Source organism: Anoplophora glabripennis, unplaced genomic scaffold, assembly GCF_000390285.2.
Source record: "Anoplophora glabripennis isolate ALB-LARVAE unplaced genomic scaffold, Agla_2.0 scaffold310, whole genome shotgun sequence".
In the NCBI taxonomy this organism is placed as follows: Eukaryota; Metazoa; Arthropoda; class Insecta; order Coleoptera; family Cerambycidae; genus Anoplophora; species Anoplophora glabripennis.
Genome location: NW_019416396.1, coordinates 26,864 through 52,171, shown reverse-complemented (window position 1 = coordinate 52,171; position 25,308 = coordinate 26,864). Strand labels below are relative to the sequence as shown.

Below are 25,308 nucleotides of genomic sequence, written 5' to 3'. Positions count from 1 at the left end.
TAACCATTGAATTATATCGGCTTTCCTCCAAGCAGTCGTAGGCGTCCGCTCGGTCTGCCGTGAATGGTAACTGGCATTATCCATGACAATTACAGACCCCGGAGGAATAAGATCCAACATCTGTGTAAAATACTCTTCGAAAACATCTGCGTTCATGTCTTCGTGATAGTCACCTGTATTTTTAGATTCAAATAAAAGTAAACCGCCATCTACAAAACCACTGGCACTACCTATATGTGTCACTATTAATCTTCGCCCTTTACCTGAAGGTGCCTTGAACCCTGTTGAAAGTCCATCCAAAAATGCTTGTCGAAAACTTTTTACATTTTTATCTTGCCATACTTTTGTTACAGTATATCCCTCGTTGACCCAAGTTTCGTCTAGATAATAAATATTCCTCCCTTCGTCACGGAATTTTCTAATTGATCTTAAGTAGGATCTTCGCCAACAAATAATTTCATCTTTATCGATAAGAACTGACTTCCTGTTCTGCTTTTCCCAGCAAAAATTCAACTCTCGTAAGACGGCCCATAATTTGCTTCTACTGATTTTTGGCAAATCGTTGTCCTCTGAAAGTTCACTTAAAATTTTGTTTAGCGTTGGTATTTCTTTTTTAAAATAAAATGAGTGTACTTTTCTGCGAATGACATTTTTGAAGAAATCATCTATAACGACTTTTGACCTCCCTGTAGATGATTTTGGGGGATTTACAGTATCTTGTTCATTTTTTGTTTCCTTTAAAAGTCTGTAGATAGTCGATTTTCCAATCCCTGTCATTTTGGAACACTTTTCCACGATGTCGTCAACACTGTTGGTAGGATTTTGGTGTTTCAATGCATTAAATACATTTAATATAATAATCTTCTCATTCTGAGACAGCGCACATCTTTTCACGCGTTTAGCAGGTACGTAATCTGATAAGCTCGACATTTTACCCAAACAATATTATATCCACTGGCACAATAGTCACTAAACACAAGTCGAATTTTACTCTACTGCACTAGCATGTCTTCGTATATTCAGCTCTAAGACTGGATTGATCTGTCACAATACACTGGCTCCTGCCCTATGATGTATCCAATAAAATATACTAATGTACACCCATTACCTGTTAGCATTAGTGTTACCCGATAATTACCTGAAACGAAATATTAGCACGCCCATAGCCGGTTTTTATCTCGGGGTTTTATTACTCTCTTTCATTTCCAAACAGAGTATAGTCTAATGAAAAATTAAAAGAAAATGAACTTGTTTCGTTTGTCCACCTCTATAAAAGGATATTAGCAGCAAATATACCCTTATAGGGTATGTATAATAATAAATCAGAATACCACCTACCTACCTACCTATTTTTTTACCTACCTTTTAATTTTCGAAGGTGCTGAACACGAACTTGAAGCATTTTTTAGGATGGATTCAATTTAAATAAAAATATAACTGTGTAATTTAAATTAACCAGGACATTAAAAGAATGTCCTGGAGATAACTTGTACTATCTGGATAAAACAGAAATATATTTTCAAAATTTTGAGGTAATGCCATTTAATTTAATATTATTACTATTTTGTGTCTAATCCATAACAGACTTTTACTCTTAAATTGTTCCTCCATGATTGTCTTTCTGTCTCGTTGGCTATCTGACTCACAAAAAAAAAATACCTCGAGTTAAGATTAGCTACTGGGTGATGCAAAATAAATGTCATCTCATATTTTATCCACTGTTTTCGGAGATATGACAAAATATGAGAATAAAAAGTATGCCTTATATTGTGAATGGTGCATGTCGATATATTAGAAAGCATATCATTCGCTGCCAAATATTTGTCACGGCCATATGAGCTATCCATTTGGACTATTCAAAAGTGAGTATTGTTCGAGTCCTGTGTTATAAAGTAGGTACGTATGTACTAGTAAACAAAATGTAGGAGACACTTATTGCAAATTACTTTGCCATGTGGAAAAAGGAATATCCAAGCAAATATTTAAAAGAATGTCTGATAGTTGTATTTAATGACTGGCGAATAATGATGTTAAAAAAAGAAAGATATTAAGCATTTAACAATTAATTTATTGTGGTTAATTTACAAAAAACCATTTTCATGAAAATGGTTCACCAAATCTTTGATAGCTTTATTGTATCCATCTTTGTCGTAGCCGCCTTGGAACATTTTGTCGAATTCGCCATTTTCTATATCTGTAGCGGTTTTCACTTCATCGTCGTATATGAATTTAACTTTCCAAACCATCAAAGCCATGTTCAGTCCGAACTTGCAAAAAATCTTCCAGTCCTTCTTCAGTTCCTGCAGAGGGTAAAGTTTCCCAGAGTCACATCCGAACTGCTTAAGGGTTTCGGATAAGCTGTCGTGGTAAATTTGAAGATAATAGTCCAGATCCTTTAGAACTTCCCTCGAAGCTCCCGAGTAAAAGCAATATGAGAGGTCGCAACAAGGAGATGTGGGTCTTGCCAATTGAAAGTCAAGGAACCTTACATCCGTCACCTTCTTGGACTCCTGTAGAAAGAATTAATAATTGAAATATAGGCCAGGAAAAAGAGCTGGGAAATGACCATTTCGCGACTTTTTGTTTCGGCAAGCTGAATTTATCACTATAGATGCTAAATATTATGTACAATAACATATTAGTTTCCACAGTCATAAAAATGGGGGGGAAGATTGTTTACAGGGTGGTTAATTGTATAATTTTTACATAAATTTACGTTTTCCGCTTATAACTTTTTTCCGTTCATTTCCACGAGTAAAGTACTTTTTTTCGTCTTCAAAAGACCTACAAAACTAGCTCTCGAGCGTCAAAAAATATTGATTAGACGAAATCTGGAATCGGTAAGTTGAATAGTTTACAAGTTATGGCTTTATAAACAAATTAACTAATTATTAGTCTGGACGATCTCGATCTCGACGATCATCTTCCACAATCGAACTGATTTTTTTCATGGTAGATTTCATAATAATACATTGAGATATATCATTTCCTTTTTAAATTTCAAATTTGCAACTTGAAATTATTTTTTATTTTTAGCCTTAGTAGCAAAATGAAATATACAACGCACGTACGTTATATACTATTACATATTCAGAAAGCTTATGAAGAGCTTTAAGTTAAAAACAATCGTCAAGATTCGTTGAAAAACAACGGAGTTACAGACAATAAAAAATATATAATTTTCAAGCGAATTTCGCTTTTTTAACGGCAGGATTAGGATATTATCGTAATTTTTTTCGGACTCGCTGTCGTTGGTTCCCCCATCCATTCGCCGCGCCACGGTTTGTCGAAAAATCAAGCGACCCACTGACTTTTGACAATATTTCTTATGCGTTTAACATACTTCCACAAATAAAATATTTTTTTCTGGGAAATTCCTTGGGTTGCCGGTTATGATAGTATTTTTTTGCAGTTAACAACCTAATTTGCTTAACAATAGGCCGTCAACTTTGTCAGTCTGTAACTCCGTTGTTTTTCAACGAATCTTGATGATTTTTTTAACTTAAAGCTCATTTCATAAGCTTTCCGAATATGTAATAATATATAACTATATCACGCGCATGCGTCGTATATTTCATTTTGCAACTATGCCTAAAAAATACAAAAAAAATCCAGTTTGCAAATTTGAAATTTAAAAAGAAAATGATAGATTTCAATGTATTACCATGAAAAAAATTAGTGCGATTGTGGAAGATGCTTGAGATTGTCCAGACTAATAACTAGTTAATTTGTTTATAAGAGCATAACTAAACTATTCAACTTACCGATTCCAGATTTCGTGTGAGTTATTAGACAGTGATAAGGAATGAGAGGATGCGATGCCAAAACGTTCTGGTAATAACGCAGTTTATAAATGTTTAATTCAAAAGTCATAAATAAACTGCTTCTGTTTATAACTTTTGATCTAATCAATATTTTTTGACGCTCGAGGGCTAGTTTTGTAGGTCTTTTGAAGACGAAAAAAAAAAGTAGTTTACTGTTTTCTCGTGGAAATTAACGGAAAAAGTTATAAGCGATAAACGTGAATTTACGTAAAAATTATACAATTGACCACCCTGTAAACAATCTTCCCCCTATTTTTTTGAAACAACAAATTATTTATACAGTTTTTTGCAAAGTTCCTAGGTATAAGAGTTTAGGTTATTATAAAAAATGTTTCTTCTATAGTTCTTAAAATTGAACATTAATATTTGACAAGTATTTAAATATTGTATGGGCAGTAAAATTTAGGGACTTTCGGTACCTAACGTTAATATATGATTTTCACATATTTTGGAAAATTGAGTGTTAGGTTAGGTTCAGTTAAATTAAATGGTTAACATCAACAACAATTGTTTATATTTATTATTGCATAATCGCAGTCAATTGTTCAAAATTCCCCATTTTATATATTGAGGAAGTAAAATAAAATTTATTAATTGGGTTATTTTAAGAGAAAACGTTTTTGGTACTACCTAATTATAGTGATGTTATAAGTGTGTTCAATATTAATATAAAAGCGTTAGAATAGCTACGTAAATTTAAATAGATATTTATTCTTATCATATCTCAAATGTCACTATTATCAAAGCTAACTAATAAATCACATCTCACTATTACATGCTTTTCTTATAAGCATTATTTAATATTTATATCCATGTTAAAATACAGTTAGTTACTATCACTGACTACTTACGTCGTATTTAAACATCATGTTACTGCTCCAACAATCTCCATGGGTAATAACAGAATATTTCGTTTTACATTCAAAAATCTCTAGGATCAAATTTAGATAATTTTGAAGATATGGTTGCAACTTTTCGATCACGGCATCATCTACTCCTGGTTGAAGGCTTTCAATGCAACTTTCATATGAATACTTCATCGTCTTTTGAAAGGTCTCATTCGTGATAATTTCCACGTATAAATTTGTCAACCCTTCTACCAAATCGACGTACTCCTCAGGATGTAAGGCTTTATAAGCGAATGATAAAGCGTGAAACTTTCCGTACTCCTTAAAAATTAGTTCGTAGTAGTCCTTGTCTAAAGGCAGTTTCTTATCGTGATTGAGGAAATTCTGAAATTTCAGGTTTTCTATGACTAAGTACTCAAAGTCATCATTCGAAGCTGTTGTCAAGCATTTGGGTATCTTCTGGAAGCGGTACTTTATCGGGATTTGCTCTTGAAACTTGTCCAACGTGGGCCAAACCTTCGAATAAAAGTAAATCTCGTTCATGTACATATCCCTTATTGGTGCCCAATCTCTGATCGCCTGATCTCTAAATGATTGCTTCACGATAACATTCAATTCCTTGTTAGTCTTTTTGTCCTTCAATGTTACGAAAATAACTTCTCCCGAGAATCCTTCACCTTTCTTATTGGGGTTGTGATAAGCTATCTCGAAGTTTTCATTATCGCCGGACACCAACTGTTTCAACGTCTTGCAAATCTGCGGTGGAATATCGCTAGACATTTCTCTGGTATCTCCCATTCTCAAGCACAATCACAACTAAATAAAATTATGTGCGCTCGCCTATTTAATGTAGATGTGCTGATAATATCTACCGATCTACAGGATGGCTTATGCAATCTGAAATAATTAATAAAGCTACCACTAAATATATACCTTTCGTAGACCATTCTCTAACAGTGACTGATAATATTTAATAATCGCCCTGATAGTTTTAGAATATTTGAATCGTGTGCCATCCCCTACCAAGACATTTTGTTTATGTCCTTTAACGGTTTAGTCTTGTCTCTATCTTGCTATAACTGCGTAGTATGATAATACCCCAGATTGTGTAAGTTTTTTTATCTCTTAGCGTTACGAAAATAACCTCCCCCGAAAACCCCTCACCTTTCTTATTGGAGTCATAAAAATCTATTTCTACATTTTCCTCATCTGCGTTGACCAACCGCTTCAAAGTCTTGCAAACTTCTGGGGGAATATCGTTAGACATTTCTTTGCTATTCGCACAGATTCGAACACAATCACAACTACGTGAGCTTGTATATACTCTCCTTATTTATAGCAAATCTCTTGGTAATATCTACTGATACAGGGTGGCTCACACAATTCGAGCTTTTTACTTCATATTTTATTCCACTAATGTTCTACGACTATTTTGATATGCATTCAAAAGAGAAATAACGCCCTTGTTACTTATAAATATCTTTCGCGTCCTAGCGTAAATTTAAAAAGTATCCTTATAAAAATATATTGTTATGTTTTATATAAATGAAGGATGTATTTATGAGTTTTAAATAGAAAAAAATCTGTAACTGTACGAAAGCGTTATAACGAAACGACAGAACTGTCAAATTCAAAACATAATTTGAGTTTGCATACTCCAGAAATTATGCAAATAAGCTCATGTTCTACAAGTAGTAGCACAGAACAATAAAGAACAATCCCAAAATGCTAATAATTCAATAAAAGTTCTGACATGAGGATATTTGAAAAATATTGTACAATTTTGACAGTACTGTATCGGAAAGAAAAGTTTTTTCACATATAGGTTCGAAACATGCTATCAAACCAATAAATAAATAAAATATAAAGTACCTTAATGTAGAATGTATATGTGGAATCAAACTCACACGTTATTAAAAGCAGTTATGTGACGTAATTGTATTGACATGTATAGCTCCGTTAAAAATTTGAAAATTTCTTTGTGTTTAAATGTTCCTGTAGTAGAAAATCATGTATATAGTGTGTAAGAGACCCTTGTTAATCCATTTAAGATAAGTAATACCCAAAGCAAAGGTCAATTTGTTGTTTAGACTGTATAAATGTTCTTCGGAACGGGATGTTGAAAACTTTTGTCCATTTCTACCTAAAAAAATGCATAAAGGCTGTGTAAAAAGTGATGTATAGACAGAAATTTATTCCATGCATTAAAATATAAGTGTAATTTGGTAAAATGTGTTACATTGCAATATGAACTACAACATAACCTAGCAAGGTGAAAGTGGTATCAAAATATTCAGGAAAGGAAATATAAACAGTACATGCAGTCCAATTTTAAGTAAAAGCTAGAATTTCTAAAATAAAATTTTACAAAATTACAATTTATTGTTGCCATAGCAATATTCGTTTGTTTTTGTTTTGCTATTTAATCTCTGCGTGGGATTGAGTAGTCCAGTTCATTTTTGGCAGCGAGAGAACTCACATCGATAGTAGTGCTCCTGAAATGAAAAATGGTTATAACAACGAATTAACAAAATATTCAAGCACTTACGTAGTTAGCTGGTGGTGAAACGTCAAAGGCGATGGTGCTGTCATAAATCCGAAAGTGACATTTCTCGAACGTACATAAGCCCGAATACAACAAAAATTAGAAATCAACAAAGTTCCGAAATAGTTCAACAACAAATTGATTCTTAATATAAGTGATAAATAATAAAGGGTAATACAAATCAGTGCAATTAAAAATAAGTGCAGTGAGTGCAAATACGCCGATTCCAGAGGATACGCCGATGACTGTTAGGAGTACGAAAGCAGCTAGATATCCAGTCTACAAAACGAGGAATGCAGCGCGACTACGACGTGTTGGGAATACAAATTGTCAAAAGTAAGTGTCGACACACATAAAAGGCCTATCTGTACAAATTTATAAAAAAAAGCGCTATACAAATCATAACGTAAAATTTTCCATAATTTTAAATAAAGGTACCTAACAAAGTAGACATAAAGGGGGGATATACCACTGTATGAATTTAGTTTTAATGATTACAACAAAGTGTTCATTGTTAAAAGATAACTTGCTCGATTCATAATATATGACATTTGAAAAATAATTTCCATCTTTCATTTGCATAACAACATAATCTTTTATAACAAAACATAATATACAGCACGAACGAAAGGAACCCACACCCGAGACAAAAAATAATAAAAATCATAATCATTCTTCTCTTATAAACAAATAAAATATAATAATATCAATTCAATAATACAAATTACAAGTACCTAACAGTTATCAACATCAACAAAGATTAAGTATCAAACAAATATAATTCCAGGTATATGTTAGAAAATGTTCAAATTAAATAATAGACCTCTGTCGGAGTCTTGCACTTTGATTATATTTATCTCAAAGATTGAGGAGCGAAAATATTGGAAAATTTACACAGTCGTTATCAGCCTGTTGTCAATTAGTCATCAAAATTTCAGAATATTATGTTGAACTGAACCGACGATTCTTCAGTGTATGCTAAATAGGCCAATCATTATAGCTTTTTTTCGGGGAAAAAATACTATTAGAAGTTTTTCTGCGGAATATTGTTCAGGAACGTGTTATAAACAAAATATCAAAAAATCAACTCGAGACTAATTGGGAAACTTTATTAAAACAATGGTCAAAATTATGAAAAAGTAGTATTTCGACTGGCGTAAAAAACCTGTTATCCATAGAGAAAAAAAGGTTTATACAAAAGAGGTAGGTATTAAATAAATCTGTAAAATAAGACAAGTCCGATTAAATTCCGATAATTTGTTTATGCGCAAGAGCTCAAAAATGGTCGAAATTGTCCGCTTTTTTCAATTGCTAATAATTAATGCAATTTTCATCGCAGACACTTGTAATTCAGGATTTTTGAAGCTTTTTGCACCCTTAAGTGGTAAAAATTTCAGCCCAAAAACTTCATTAGCTTGGCGTTGGCGGAATTTGTTATCTAAGAAGATGCTATTTTCAATTCATTTTTCCTAAGCTCACAGGCGTTGTAGGGTTTCGATCATTAGTTGTTTTTGTACCTAAATAGTTGTATTGACATATGCATTTACTGATAATTTAATTTTTCAAATTTAATTTATTTAAAAATGACTGAAAAAATTTTAATATTTATTACATCGTAAGCGCACGTGCTAAGCCTCGCCTTCCCCACTCGTTCGCTAGACCAAGTAATAGAACACATCGCCGCTATCTTCTTTTTCGAAATTAAATAGTTGAATTCACCTTAATGTTAATGTAGGACATGAAAATATAGCTCTTAATGTATATTCTCTTCAAATTTCGGCTCTTAATATTAATAATTAAGGTCACTGCGATTAAATAAATAAAAAAAATTATCTCAGCTTCTAATCAACTTACAACAACGATTTTTTTTTTAAATTTGAAGAAAACTAAAGTAAAGAGGTTACTATTTTATTTTATAATAATTACCTATCTTAACAATTTAATAAATATTAACATTTTTTCAAAGTCAATTTTAAACAAATTGAATTTGAAAAACTTAGTTCTCGGTAAATGTCGATGTCAATACAACTATTTAGGTACAAAAACAACTAATGATCAAAACCCTACAACGTCTGTGAGCTTGGGAAAAATGAATTGAAAAATAGCATCTTCTTAGGTAACAAATTCCGCCAACATCAAACCAATGAAGCTTTCGAGCTGAAATTTTTACCACTTATTAAGGGTGTAAAAAGCCTCAAAAATACTGAATTACAAGTGTCTGCGATGAAAATTGCATTAATTATTAGCAATTGAAAAAAACGGCAATTTTCGACCATTTTTGAGCTCTTGTGCATAAACAAATTATCGGAATTTAATCTGACTTTTTTCATTTTATAGGCTTATTTAATACCTACCTTTTTTGTATTAACTTTTTTTTGCTATAATACCTTTTTTACGTGAGTCAAAAAACCACTTTTCCATAACTTTGACCACTGTTAAAACAAAGTTTCCCAACTAGCCTCAAGTTGATTTATTGATATTTTATTTATAACAGGTTTCCGAACAATATTCCGCAGGGAAACTTCTAATAGTATTTTTTTCCCGAAACAGGCTCTTTCATGTCTATAATGACTGGGCTAAAATAAATTTACCGGTTTTTGATGGTACTGATATTTCGTTTACTTTAAAATTTAAATAGTAATCTTTCGGAAGTCACGGATATTTTTCTCTATGAAATTATTATACGACATGAAGATGTATAATATCTGCAAAAAATGTACCATGTTATTCAGTTATTATTGAGGATAAGTCAAGAAATCTTTTCGATCTTTGCCAGTAAGTATCAGTACCATGGTTCCGCAGAATTAAGATTCTAAACCTACCACAGATATATCATAACTTCAATTAAGAGTAACAAAGTAGAGTTTGTCTGAAAAGCTGTAGTTACAGATTTTTTTAAAGTAAAATTAAACTTCTAGCAGTCCTCGAAGATCCGTACTTGTATTTTTAAACATTGCATGTACATATGTATGTCGATTGGAGTTTCAAGGCCATCTAGATTAAAATATTATCTGGCGTATGCACAATATTATTAAATATGTTTTAAAATATCATTTTTATCAGTTTTGTACCAATTTTGGATACAAAATCTACAGGGTGTTAGAAGTTTGACTCCCTTAATTTTAACAGACGATAGAATACATTAAAATAAACAACAAATATTATATGACATCGGTCGTAAACTCAACCATTTCCGAGAAAAAAAAATATCAAAATCTCCAACAAAACTTCGATTAATAAAGGAATATTGACATAACTGCGTGCATAGAATACCATAAAATACAATGTGCATCACTTTTTTGAACTTCTTAATGCTTAATTCTAACAAATAATAATTAGCGTTGTAATAAATTTAAAATTCGATAAAATTCATATCGAGCAAAGTGACAACGGCGCGGCGGATAACACGAGGTACTAAGGTGTCCAGCAATACGCAATTCAGTTGGTATCTGGAATTGGACCATATCTGAGTGTTTTTTGCATACCACTATTTCCGTTTCTTGAAGTGTTTTCCAGCGAATGCGCGAAAATTGGATTCGAAGATGTCGACCATTTTCAATAATGGTGGTGGACATTTTGAGCATAGGTTGTAGTTTGTTTTGTACTTGTGCTTTTAAAAAATACTGAATTTTGCTTTTTGGTAAGTACCTAAATTATTTTTAATACATACGATTATTTGGATGACGTGAATCTTTGGGTACTTTAATTCATATTTTTCAAATTCGTAATTAGGTTAAAACAACGACAAGGCAAGAAATTTAAAATCAATATTTTACTGATACTATTCCAAAAATGTTCGTGCATAATAATACATGACAATAAAATATTAGAACATATCAGTGTTTTTTTTTAATGTCTATCCCATAGGGAGATATGCGTTAATACAAGTTATTGGAAAAAAAAATAATTGTTACGAACTTTCACCATTTTAATGTTTTATTTTTAAGCATAAGAGATTTGCGACGATCAGAGAACAACAAGATATTGGTTATTTTAACAATTTATTTTGTTTAATTTTACAAAAAATCATTTTCATGTAAGTGATAGAGCAAATCTCTAACAGTTTTGTTGAACGCGGTTTCATCGTAGCCTGACTGTATTATCTGTTCTTGGACATTAATTGCTTCATCGGTATTGTCCTTCCATTCTTCCTCGTATACGAATTTCACTCTCCAAACCATCAGCGACATGGTTAGCGCTAGCTTGCAAAATCTCTTCCAATCCTCCTTCAGTGCCTGCATAGGAAAAAGTTTATCAGAGTCACATCCAAATTGCTTGAGGGTTTCGGATAAACTATCGTGGTAAATTTGGAGTAAATAGTCCAGATCCTTCAAGACTTCCTTCGATGCTCCCGAGTAAAGACAATAAGAGAGGTCGCAACAAGGAGAAGCGCTTCTGGCAAATTGAAAATCGAAAAACCTTACATCCGTCACCTTTTTGGAATCCTGCAGCAAACACATTTAGTTAAAAATATTAAGTCTAGTATTTATAGTTCTTGTAATACATCAACTAAAAATAAGTATAAATAGAACAAAATATACCACAAAATATCTTATAAGGGGTAAACCAGTAATACGCAAGTTTCAACTTAGAATTTTGTTACGTACTTTTTAATTCTGCACAAAAAACGTGCTTTTCATAAAATTGGCTAAGCTACTTAGTCCAGAAAATTCCACAAAGATTGGAAGAGGGTCATCTATGTTTGGTTTTGAAATTTACGTAGAACACATACAGAACGTAAAAACTGTGAGAAAGGTCAATTAGTTAATACTTTTAACGAAAATCAATCATTTGGAACATTCGGTCAAAAATTAGGGAGAAGAAAGATAGGAAGCACATAATAAGTGTTGTGGTTCTGTAATAGATAAATTGTAGAGGTAGCTAAGTAACAGTGTTTTTATAAAAAAGCAGATATCTCTGAATTGAATTTAGAAAAACAAATATACATGTACTTGACAACATAAATAAAGAGATAGAAACTTCACATTGTTCATAATTTTCCCAGTATTATAATAAAAAAAAGAAGATACAGTCCATTTAACTTGTCTTATGATGAACAGTTAAGCTGCATCATAAGAATAAGGTCACCATGAAAATAACTAAAACCATAAAATTAGCAATAAATCTAAAACATTAGATCTCAATCGGCAGCACTGTGTTAGGCTTATCTATTCAACTCATCAGATGCACCAAAGAGAACAACACATGCTGCTACGATACCGGGAAATTTAAATCTTGATGTTTTGAATACTTCAAGCTTTGTATACGTCAGATGCTGTACCTACAGCTTACAAAGGGTCAAAATATGTGTGAAAGATTGTATTTTTTCTGGCAATTAATGTATAAAACATATATTTAATATAAAATACTTTTAGAAGATTTTAAATACTTTTTTAAAATACAAAATACAAAATACAAAATACAAAATACAAAATACAAAATACAAAATACAAAATACAAAATACAAAATACAAAATACAAAATACAAAATACAAAATACAAAATACAAAGTACAAAGTACAAAGTACAAAGTACAAAATACAAAATACAAAATACAAAATACAAAATACAAAATACAAAATACAAAATACAAAATACAAAATACAAAATACAAAATACAAAATAAAATACAAAATACAAAATACAAAATACTTAAAAGTATTTGAAATACAAAATATTTTTGGGGTTATAACAATAGTATTTTAACTACAAAATACAAAATACTATTTTATATTTAAATTATAATTTGGTATATTTTTTTGTCAAAATGCGCCCAGCTCTGATATTGACTATGTTGTTTTTTGTTTTGCTACTGTCTTAAACTATACAATAAGAACTGTAACTCATAATATCACATTGCCAAATAATCAAGGAAATAGAAAATAACATGTAACAGATAAATGGAAATAATAAACAGAAAGAACCACAAAAACCAACACTTCGAAATTTGACAACTGACAACTAACAGCTATTTTCTGAAGAATACCTTTTCATTTATAGGGCAGAAACTACTACTATCTGAAACTACAGGTGGCGCCACCTTAGAAGTAGTCGTGGCGCGATCTTTCCTCTCTCTAATCTTTGCATTTGGTGTAAAAGGTCTCCTGTTAACTGTCAATGTTTTTAAATTAAATTATCAAATTTGCATGTATTTTGTATACCTGATAAGAATAATCAATGTTCGTGAAAATGTTACTTGTATAGTAAAAAATAAAATGTCATCGTATCTAGTGGACCACCTTCAATTGTTGCAATTTTTTCTTGAAAATAGAACGATTCAGCGAAATTCGGAAATTTGGATGGTGTACATAAGTGTTTTGATGTATAAAGGAGGTATATTGGGTTTACTAAAATGCACAGATGTACTTGAAATTTATTCCAGTGCTCCCTCTGTGCGTCATATTTTTTTGAATCTAGATTTTGAGATACTGTTGTTGAAAGTTGTTCATTTTAACATAGGTTTATATGACGAAGATGGACGGTGCTGCTCTTTTTTTGCCCATAACTCAGAAGAAAATGTAGAAATTGTGAAACAAAACTTTTCCATACATAGTACACAGTATTATCTTATTTTTTATGTAAAACTAATGTAAGTTTTGAACATAGTACAGCTGTATTAATTAGAAACAGAAACCAATAATTGCATTTCTGTCTGACTTGAGGATTAATGTGGCAACGTCGCAATCAGCTGACAGCAAGGAGGGAATACATTTGAAAGTCTTGATAAAACGAAATTGATTTCAAACATATACATTTTTCCTAAATCCCATGTACATTGTTATCAACAATAAATTATCCACAACAGATTATTTTTTGTAATGTTTTTAAAAAACTAAATTAATTAAAAAAGGCTAGGAAGCTGTGATATATTTATTGGAATAAAAATACAGTTGATAAATCCTTTGTACAGAATAACAAAGGTACATAAATATTTCTCAGCAAACTTTATATCTAAAAAATTAGTTATAGTTGCAAAACATTACTAAAATAGAGAGTAGTAATAATGTAATTTCTATCACAGAACCTTCAAAATTGCATCCAATATTTTCTTGGGACATAACAAACGCCCTCTATGACTTATTTAAAAATTAACCAAACCAGGATATATAAGGCCTTCCCAAATCATAAACCTGCCAAATTTTAATACGATTATGTCGATTACTTTTGGGGATACTGAGAAAAATCCTTAAAAGAGTTAATCAATGAATCTTGAAAATAAAAGAAAATACCTCCATATTGCCCAGAATGTTTTTACTTTTTAATATTCTGTTATCCTTTATGATCTGCAAAAATGGCCCAGGAAAAGTTGTATTTGATCTTACTGATTATTAAGTATTTACAAGTTTATGATAGTGACTCCAAGTTTCAATATTAATATAAAATTACACTATTTTGTATCATGGGGATTGTTAAACTAATTGAATTTTATCCTTATTAAACAATTAACATATTAATGTATTATTTATTTTGTATATATTATTTTATTAGAGAATAAACAATATTTATAGTTCTCCTTTTGGATGGGAGGGTTTCGCCATACCAAGTTTTTATAGTACCTACCTAACCTTCTGCGCTATAAGGAATGTATATTCTTGACGTTTCGATAACATTTTTAAAAAATGCATGTTAAAATACTGTTTACCTATTAGTGCAGTGCATACCAGGAATATTTTTTGTTACTTACGTTATACTTAAACATCATGTTACTACTCCAGCAGTCCCCATGAGTAATAACAGCATATTTTGTTTCAGCTTCTGCAATTTCTAAGAATATTCCTTTATAATTTTGAAGATAGTGTCGTAACTTTTCGATCACAGCATCGTCTACTCCTGGTTGAAGGCTTTCAGCACAAATTTCATAAGCATACTTTATGCTATTTTGATAAAAGTGTTTCTTGGCTAGAATCGAATACATGTTTACCAACCCTTCTGCCATTTCTACGTACTTTTCAGGGTGTAAAGCTTTATAGGCGAAGGATATACCGTGAAATTTCCCGTATTCCTTAAAAATAAGTTCGTAATGTTCCCTGTCTAAGAGCACTTTCTTCACGTGATTGTGGAAATGCTGCAATTTCAAGTTCTCCATAACTAAGAACATAATGCTCTCGTTCGAATCCGAAGCTAAACATTTGGGTACTTTCTGGAAGCGGCACTTCTCCGGAATGCGTTCTTGGAATTTATCCAGCCTGGACCAAACCTTTGTGTAAAAATATGTCTCATTAATGAAAACATCCCTCTGCAGCAACTCCCTGACCGAGGGCCCTCTGTAAGCTTGCTTCACAATAACGTTGAGCTCATTGCGAGTTCTTTTATCTCGTAATGTCACGAAAACAATAGCTCCCGAGAACCCTTCGCCCTTCTTATTAGGGTCATGGGAAACTATCTCCAAATCGCCTTCACCTCCGTTGAGCAATTGTTCCAACGTCTGGCGGACTTGTGGGTGAATATCGTTAGACATTTATTTTGTTTTTGGTATCGCACGGCGTCGCGTACAATCACGACTGACGTAAGTCTAAAAAAGCTCTCCTATCTTATCATATCTGCTGATATACAGGGTGGTCCTTAAGTAATTGTACATAGAAGTATGGTAGATTTGTGACTTTAAAATATTACAATTTGAGCCAACTTGCCTTGATAAAATATTGATAATAAGAAAGATACAGGGTGTTAAATTAATATTCCATTCAAACTATAATGTCAATATCAAAATGAATATTAGAGAGGGTGTTCCACCTAAGAGGGATTCTTCTGTAACTTTGCAACTGTAAAATGTATACAAAAAATGGTTGTAATAAAAGTTGCCTATAATCATGTGGGCTATGTAAAGAAAATATTTTTAGCTTTACAGGGTGCTCCATTTCGCGTGGGCGCTACAAAACTTTGTCTTTAAATGGAACGCCCTGTATATTAGTGCGTTTTTTAATTCCTTGGTTAATATTAGGTAGAGTTTATTAAATGTACATGGTGTTTAAAACATACCATTTTCGAGACAATCAGTTGTTTTTGAAAAAAATCACGATTTCAGCTCTCTAAATGAGGCTAGATAGCGTCTAAACGGTAAGAGTTGGAAACCTGCAGTTTTCACAGTTCGCTTTGGCATAAATTACTCTATCTTGTCAACTGTGATCAAAACGTGTACGTTATTTAGACTGGGAAATACTGAGACCTATATTTAAAAATCTTACGAGTTAAAAACTTTTTTTTCAAATGGAATGGCCTATATTAATTGAATTCAATTTTACATTCATCCATAATAATTAATATGGGTCATTCAATTTGAAAAAAAAAGTTTTTCAACACGTATGATTATTCAATGTAGGTCTCAGTATTTCCGAGTCTGAATAACGTACACGTTTTGGTCACAGATAACAATATACAGTAATTTATGCGAAAACGAACTGTGAAAACTGCAAAATTTTACAGTTGCAGAGTTACAGAGGACTCCTTCTTAGGTGGAACACCCTGTATGTACATTTTCTATACAAAGAAACGAGAAACGTTCTTAGGGAGATACACCTATTTGTGGTTGAATAGTGAGCTTCGGTTCGATGCGCTATAACTGCCGCAAGTCACAACTACTCATTTGTTGAGATGACGCAAACAACGATTGGCGATGAGCCGGCCAGCTAGATCCGTACCGGTGTCTGATGTCAACAAAACTACACACTGCAACCGACTGGGAACCAAATAAATTTTCGATTTCTCTACTAACAGTACTAACTGTTGTCAACAGCTGTGACAATCTATCGGCATGTGGTGCCACCTACTTGAATAGAAAGATCGAACTACATACTGCTGCGGGAACTTCGAATATTCTATTTGCACATATTATTTTGTTTATCTGTGAATTGTGAATGAATACATCAAAATCGCAAGAATTTGTTAAAAGTATATTTGTGTATTAAACAAATGTAGAAAATATACACAAAATATGTATACTATATGCCCTTCATTTGAAAAAAATAACTGTGACAATACCTGAAAACATGGAATTTGGAAAATATACTTGATACAAAATTACATTACTTTAATAAAACATATTTCTAGGATAAATACAATATTATAATTTTATATAAACGATAATGTAGACTTGTTTTATTAATTCATATTTCGATTACACATGTACACTTCACAACAGCGAAATTGATACACCTTAGGCACTCCGTTACATTTATAGTATAACTTACAGCAGAGAAAATATTGCAATTTGCAAAATGTACTCACCTATCTCAACGAAGTGTTTTCGGATTGGTGAATTTGAAGAAGGGGACCAATTGAGTGGCCAGCAAGATCACCCGATCTTCCCCATTAGATTTCTTTATTTTTATCTAAAAAGCTATGCTACTAAACACGACATTGTTAGTGTTACAAAATGTTCGGAATGCTTTTTATTATCGATTAGAGTATTGTTAGCAACAAGGTTGAGGGCACTTTGAAAATTGTTTGCATTAAAGTAATTTTAGTAAACATTTCCTTATTTTATATTTCCGGCACATTTCTTATAAAAAGTAACAAAGAAAGTACGTAGTTGTATTTGCAATTGAAAGAGCTTTAAAATAAAAAGTGTAACAACCTACCCTTCCATTTAAAAAAGTTGGGGGTTGATGCAACCCCCACATAATTAAAAATAAACCAACCTCTTTGTATAAAGTTTCTACTATGTATTATTATAATTTTGTATAATAAAGTAGGTATTTACTTTTCTCATTAGGGTGTGCAATTTTCTATTAAAAAATTTTATATTTCGAATTTATTATATTTTTAAGAGTAGTCAGAAAATAACTTAAAAAAAAATCAGTTACGTACTTATGAAATGAAAATAGAAATACACATCTTAAACCTGCCTTCCATTTTGATACCTTGTTGGTAGGTACACCTCAATCAATCAAAATAGAAAGTATATAAATAAAAAAAAAATACGCTTAAAATAATTCTATAATATATCAATTAAAAACTTTCGATAAAGAATGACAAAGAGATTTACAAATGCTTGAAAATGTTCTTATATGTATCATTGTATCGACATCATGGTGACTGATTTGAAAGGACATAAATATTGCATAAACCATGTTTTGGACTATATTGCCATACCTTATGCAACCAAACATACATTTCCATAAAAGCAATAATTAAAATAATAAAGAGGGCGCTTGTAGTAATAAGTAGAATTATCTCTCTTACACACGAGCGTTGTTTTACCGATCGGCAGCTGACAGTCAAACTTTTCGGCAACGACTTTGTGTGGAAAGATGTATTTAATAACTAGACGTAATTTAAAATGCCGCCCGTGTGCAAGAACGTTAGATGTATGATATACTGGCCACAGTGGCGGCGTTAGACAGGACATTTTATATTTGAAAAATTATTTCAACAAATCCAACTACCCCCTCTTAAAAAATTAATCTAAATATCCTGTAAGCACAGGTCTTACAACTTAAAAACTGTGAACATTGTCTCCACAAAAGTATTTGTACACAAAGTTTTACGGTCTTGCACTGGTTTTTCGTTAACAGCTTAACCTAGAAAGAAACAGATGTCTAGATGATGAAAAAAGAGATAGGCATGTATTTTATTAGTAAAATTTACCGTTCCAGGCGAAGCTCTGGTTAAAAAAATCTAAAATTGATTATAATTTCCAAGGAAAAGAAAGTATCAATTAAACATGAGTAATAGTTTATTTATTTTGTTTAATTAACTTCACAAAAAATCATTTTCATTTAAGTGATAGACCAGATCTTTAATGCTTTTGTTGAACGCATCTTTGTCGTAGCCAGAATGGAAAATTTTGTCAAGGTCGTCATCTTTTAGATCTTCAAAGGTCTTCAATTCATCCTCATATGTGAACTTCACTTTCCAAACCATTATAGAACTGGTAAATCCCATCTTGCAAAATACCTTCCAGTCGTCTTTCAGTGCCTGCAGGGGGTAAAGTTCCTGGGAGTCACATCCGAACTGCTTGAGGGTTTCGGACAAGCTATCGTGGTAAATTTGGAGGTAATAATCCAGGTTTTTCAACACATCCTTGGATGCGCCTGAGTAAATGCAATATGAGAGGTCGCAACAAGGAGAGGCGACTCTGGCAGCTTGAAAGTCTAGAAACCTTACATCCGTCACCCTTTTGAAGTCCTGTTGAATTGAAATCAGAAAGTGTAGCCTTAACAGTTTTTGTAGTGTCAATGAAAATGAAACAATGGATAACATACACAGATTTCATAAATATTGCAAGGCACTTGCCTAGTAATTTTATTTGGGACAGTAATTTTATTTTATTAATGTGGCAATAAAGTATTCTTGTAAGTATTCGTAAAATTTACTGGTCTTTAGGTAATTGGGAAATTAAATAAGAAGATACTTAAGTACCTACGTCTACCATTTTCTATTGACTAAAGGGATTCAGGTCGGGGGAACAGTTGAAATGAATTGAATTCCATATTTTTTTTTATTAAAATCTGGTTTTAGTTATAAGAATAATAATAAACTTTTTGCAACACACAAAACAGTGCCGTTGTGTAATGTTTTGAAATATTTCAAAAACATTAGGTATTGAATTTATTATTACACATTTAGCAATCTACAGAAAATGATAAATAGCAACGTAGGTACTTAAGTACTATCGGGTTTACTCAAATGCACAGATGTACTTGAAATTTATATAGCGTATTACCCAGTGCTCCCTCTGTGCGTCATACTTTTTTAAAAAAATTTTGTAATCTAGATTTTGAAATATTGTTGTTGAAAGTTGTTCATTTTAACATAGGTTTATATGGCGAAGATGGACGGTGGCGGTTCTTTTTTTGACCGTAACTGAAAAAAAAAAAATGTAGAAATAATACACAGTATTATCTTATGTTTTATGTAAAACTAATGTAAGTTTTGAACATGGTACAGCTGTATTAATTAGAAACAGAAACCAATAATTGCATTTCTGTCTGACTTGAGGGTTAATGTGGGAACATCGCAATCAGCTGACAGCAAGGAGGGAATACATTTGAAAGACTTGATAAAAACGAAATTGATTTCAAACACATACATTTTTCCTAAATCCCATGTACATTGTTATCAACAATAAATTATTTTTTGTAATGTTTTTAAAAAACTAAATTAATTTAAAAATGCTAGGAAGCAGTGATATATTTATTGGAATAAAAAATAAAGTTGATAAATCCTTTTACTAATATATTTAATAGGTTATAAAAACATCGTAATCCGTACCCAATATTTAGGGTTACAAAAAGTTTTCTTTACTTGATTAATATAATTAGTAATACTTGATAAAAGCATTTGTACGGAATAACAAAGGAACATAAATATTTCTCAGCAAAATTTATATCTAAAAAATTAGTTATAGTTGCCAAACTTTTGTAACATTACTAAAATAGAGATTAAAAACACGAACAGTGAGTAATAATGTAATTTCTATCACAGAACCTTCAAAATTGCATCCAACATTTTCTTTGACTTGGACGAGAGATGGGCGCGAGTGTCATTTAATTTCTTTAGAACTAAATGAACATAATTCTCGTTGTTTTACAAGTTCACATGATTTACGTATTTTAAATAAAGCATACAGGGTGATTCAGAACTTATCCAAAAAAAAATCTGGATGTTCAGGGGACTCTTACAAATACGATTTCGTAAAGAAAAAATCTAAAAGGGCAGTTCAAAAATAATTTAAAAATACACTTCTGCACGGCACTGGAAACTGGTTCACTGTAAAATCTGACCTCGCACAATACGACCGTTACGGCAACAGTGATAAAAACTGACAAAAACTTGAAAGAATTTCGCAAGGAAAGAAATAAATAGAATTTTATAGCACCTATTTTATATCAGCAAATTCAACTGATTTTGCCGCTATTGTTATTATTAATTAATGAAATTAATTTGTGATTTTAATTAACAAAATAATTTGACATACCTGATGTTACAATAACTGTTCAAAATTTTGTCCACCGACGTGTAAACACATTTGATCCTGTCTTACTAAGTTTCTATAAACTAACACAAATGTTGTTCTGCTTCACCATAACACATATGTTTCACCATAATACAAAATAATGTTGTCTTACTTCACCATGAATTAAAACGATATCCATCAACTCCGAGTTGCTATACACAAGCCATTTTTGACACTAACTGGGTACTAAAAAGCTATTATAAACACTACCGCAACGACGACTGTATTGGGAGTCGCAGACGCCACGTGGCTCACGCGTATTGCGAATGACGCTAGAGACTACAGTTGTCCAGCGATGTAGTGTTTAAAAGTAGTCCAACTTCAATAATTTTTTTCTCGGAAACTATAAGGATTTTACAAAATTTTTTTTTACGATATTGATTCCATTTCTCATGCTGCACCTATTCCCAAATTTTTTTGGATAAGTTGTGAATCACCCTGTATAAATCTTCGCGAGGATAATACGATATATTTGCTATATATAATAATTATATTGTACATAGTTTATACACAATACATTTTTGAACGCGTGCGCATCTTTACCCGAATTTGACGCGCAATATCTCCGATGTCCGAGGTAGGTTCGCAGTGTGTACAACTGCTAGTCAATTATTAGCGCTTCTGCCACTTCTACATAGTCTTTATGCGTTCATTAAATATAATTTAAAACTACTTAAATATGATATTTTTATGTTATTAATTAGTCAATATGTATGCTATGTGCATATGAGTAGATTTCTTTGCTATATAGATAATGTTTATCGCAAATAATTTCAATAGAATTTAATTTTTTCAAATTGGCAGCGAGCTTTAGTCCCATAAGAAAAGCATAGGACCCCCCCTGCGCTCCTCACTCCCTCGGACCCCGATATACCTCCTTAATTATCTTCTTTGATTTCCCAATTATCTAAAGACCTCTAAATTTCACGAATACTTTACAAGAATACTTTATTGCCACAAATTGATTGTACATTTTAAAAACATTTAAAATTATTTAAAAAATCAGTGTACGATTTTTAAAAAAAATCTCCCACTAGAGTGTATTTTGGAGTAAGTTATCCATGAAAAAATAGTCCCTACTAAAAAAAAGGTCATGCCCCAAATTTTATCTGAATCTTCTAACACCCTGTATCTCCGTAGGGGAGCGTCCTATCAGAAATTCTTATAGGGCAATGTTGATTATTTTCATCGGTGGAATACGCCATTAAAGTTTGGCAAAACATCATTGACACCCTGTATAAATTTTCAGATATTTTGAAATATAGGCTAGGTCAGATTTTAGTTGAGTTCAATAATTCACTTTACTGGACGTTATTTTAAGAAAAAAAAACTGTTTAGGTACAACCTAATAAGATTATTAATAGGGTTCAAAATGAATTCAGATTATGTAGTAGATAAAGGACTAACTAAGAAGAAATATGTAGCAGATAAAGAACTTCCTTCACATTAAGTATATCCCAAATTTCATTTTCACCAAACACATTTTCAATCTTCATGTTCTTTTTTGGTTTGTAAAAATTAATTAATATTGGCGTATGTGTTAAATATTATTTGCTACTTACGTCGTATTTAAACATCATGTTACTGCTCCAACAATCTCCATGAGTAATAGCAGTGTAGTTCGTTTTAGTTGCCACAATATCGGGGAGTAACTTTTTATAATTTTGAAGATATTTTCCCAACTTTTCGATCACAACATCATCTACTCCCGATTGAAGACTTTCAATACATATTTCATATGAATACTTCATACTTTTTTGAAAAAACTCTTCGCTGATCGTACGTAAATACACATCTATAAGTCCCTTCGTCAAATCAGCATATTCTTCAGGGTGCAAAGCTTTGTAAGCGAATGATAAACCGTGGAACTTCCCGTACTCTTTCAAAATAAGTTCGTAGTATTCCTTGTTCAAATGCAGTTTCTTATCGTGATTTTGGAAATGCTGAAATTTCAAGTTTTCTATGACCAAGTGCTCAAAGTTATCATTCGAAGCTGTTGTCAAACATTTGGGTATCTTCTGGAAGCGGTACTTCATTGGAATTTGTTCTTGAAACTTGTCCAACGTGGGCCAAACTTTCGAGTAAAAGTAAATCTCGTTCATGAATATATCCCTTACTGGGATCGAATTTCGGATCGACTGATCTCTAAACGCTTGTTTGACAGTAACATTCAACTCTTTCTGAGTTTTTTTATCCCTTAACGTCACGAAAATAACTTCTCCCGAAAACCCCTCGCCCTTCTTGTTGGGGTTATAAAGAGCTATCTCTACATTTTCCTCATCTCTGCTAACCAACCGCTTCAACGTCTTGCAAACTTCTGGAGAAATATCGTTAGACATGTCGTTTGTATCTCAGTCCTAATCACAATCACTACTAAATGAGCTTTAGTATTCTCTCCTATGTTCTCTGTACACTGCTAAGGTATCGCTGCGGGGTCGGGTGCACGGGCGTTACAGCTGGAGGCGGAGACTATCGCTCTCCCACTACGATGATTTTACAGTGAACGTATTTAGATTGATTTAAACGAGCCACTAACGTTACAATTTTTACTTCAATAATTGTGTCAATTTAGAATTAATACAATTATTGTACCGCAATTGTACAAACAAATTTCATTGCAATACAAAATTGAATAACCGACATCCCGCGGACGTCAATTTAACGCTCCTTCTCTCTTTTGGTTTTATGAAAAAAAGTTATTCTTGATGAAGAGTTCTGCATTGCCTAAAACCCAAAATGAAATAATCAGATTTCAATTTTTTGCAGTCGTATACGAGGTTTGTCGAAAAATGTAAATTTTGCTCAAGAGATAAATTCGAGCGTGGAATAGTTTGAAATCATCTTTAAGTAAGTAATTATGATGAATTGAAAATTGTCAATCCCTTAAAACCACCCCCTATGACAGTAATCATTAAAAATTAATGTTGAAATATATTATTCAGCAACTTGGAATAATTTAATCATATACTGATATTAAATTAAGATCTATTTACTGTTTTAATTGTTTATTGTTTATTTATAAGTTTCAACCCTTATAAAAACCATCTCTTGCAAAAAAAAGCAAACAATTAGTTAAAAAAAATTATTTTTACTTCAAAATATAATACAATCTTTATTTAAAATGTAATGTATTTTTTTATCAAACCTTAAAAAAAATCCTACTGATTAAAATTTGCAGTCAAAAATAGGGAAAATAAGAATTTTATTTTTATATGGATTTAGATTTTTTAAATTTTTATAACAACAAATTTTTTTATTAAATCTTTCTTAATTTTTATCCTACAGAAAAAAACCCAAAATTTTCAAGAAAGCAAAATCTACAATTTTGTACTCTACAAAAATTTGTGTATCATTAATAGTTTTTGTTATTTTGAAGAAAAGACAATTTTTGCCAAAAATACAAAAATTTTCTTTTAACTTCAAGCTCCACTTTTTTTTCAAAACTAAGCACTTTAAACCGATCAAACTTCTAGAGCATATTACAAGTACATAAATAAAGTAAATTGTAAAGTGGTAACGATTATTTTCAATTGGGGTGATAATTGGGGGGGGGGGGTAATTTTCACGTTTTTTGTCGCCGAATACAATTCGGACCAACATTATTTTCATCATAACTCACTTAGGTTTGATGCTAGGGACTTATAAAAAATAAAAATAAAGGTTTTTTCAAGCACTTAAAAAAAGGTGCTATGGGTATTCCCTGAAAAATGCATTGGTCTTTGGTTATTTCATGTCCATACTTTCAATTTTGCGTTTGACGAATAAGAACCAACTTTCAACAAGCTACTACTCCGCTTGTATTGAGTCTATAGACACCATAAATACACCACTCTTTTTGTTTTTTTATAGGCTATATTTTCTGTACTCTACTTACTTCAGCAAATCTAATAATTATGACATAGGGAATTTGTTGGATAACGCAAGCATGCAAAGAAACACCCTGTATTCTTGCTGTCCTATTATCACCCTTGAAAAAGACTTGTTACGTAAAAAGCAGAAATCTATCAAAAGAAATATCTTGTATTTTTGTTGTTCATCATCCAAAAGAGGTGTAAAAATACCTACTATGCACAGCAGATCTTACTATTTCTACAATACGTATAGTAAGATTGTTTATTTAGGCAGTATTCTTGC

The 25,308-nt window shown here is 31.8% G+C and overlaps 3 protein-coding genes across 3 annotated transcripts; all 3 read right to left on the bottom strand.

Annotated features, from left to right (window-relative positions):
- Positions 1–2,047: 2,047 nt before the first annotated feature.
- Positions 2,048–5,503, bottom strand: LOC108907134. The gene is made up of 2 exons (XM_018710678.2): positions 4,676–5,503; positions 2,048–2,510 (listed from the first exon to the last, which is right to left on the bottom strand). Exons 1-2 carry the CDS (start codon positions 5,468–5,470, stop codon positions 2,082–2,084), a joined length of 1,224 nt encoding a protein of 407 aa, XP_018566194.1. The 5' UTR covers positions 5,471–5,503; the 3' UTR covers positions 2,048–2,081.
- Positions 5,504–11,200: 5,697 nt separating this feature from the next.
- Positions 11,201–15,837, bottom strand: LOC108907140. The gene is made up of 2 exons (XM_018710684.1): positions 14,902–15,837; positions 11,201–11,662 (listed from the first exon to the last, which is right to left on the bottom strand). The coding sequence occupies exons 1-2, from the start codon at positions 15,673–15,675 to the stop codon at positions 11,234–11,236; spliced, it is 1,203 nt and encodes a 400-aa protein (XP_018566200.1). The 5' UTR covers positions 15,676–15,837; the 3' UTR covers positions 11,201–11,233.
- A 3,032-nt stretch (positions 15,838–18,869) lies between these two features.
- On the bottom strand, positions 18,870–23,581 carry LOC108907139. Its single transcript, XM_018710682.2, has 2 exons — positions 22,737–23,581; positions 18,870–19,343 (listed from the first exon to the last, which is right to left on the bottom strand). The coding sequence occupies exons 1-2, from the start codon at positions 23,511–23,513 to the stop codon at positions 18,915–18,917; spliced, it is 1,206 nt and encodes a 401-aa protein (XP_018566198.1). The 5' UTR covers positions 23,514–23,581; the 3' UTR covers positions 18,870–18,914.
- Positions 23,582–25,308: the final 1,727 nt, after the last annotated feature.

Coding starts and splice junctions, on each gene's coding strand:
- LOC108907134 (XM_018710678.2), bottom strand. CDS start 5,470: ATGGGAGATACCAGAGAAATGTCTAGCGATATTCCACCGCAGATTTGC. Junction 2,511..4,675: donor ACATGATGTTTAAATACGAC/GTAAGTAGTCAG, acceptor TTCTTTCTACAG/GAGTCCAAGAAGGTGACGGA.
- LOC108907140 (XM_018710684.1), bottom strand. CDS start 15,675: ATGTCTAACGATATTCACCCACAAGTCCGCCAGACGTTGGAACAATTG. Junction 11,663..14,901: donor ACATGATGTTTAAGTATAAC/GTAAGTAACAAA, acceptor TGTTTGCTGCAG/GATTCCAAAAAGGTGACGGA.
- LOC108907139 (XM_018710682.2), bottom strand. CDS start 23,513: ATGTCTAACGATATTTCTCCAGAAGTTTGCAAGACGTTGAAGCGGTTG. Junction 19,344..22,736: donor ACATGATGTTTAAATACGAC/GTAAGTAGCAAA, acceptor TCAATTCAACAG/GACTTCAAAAGGGTGACGGA.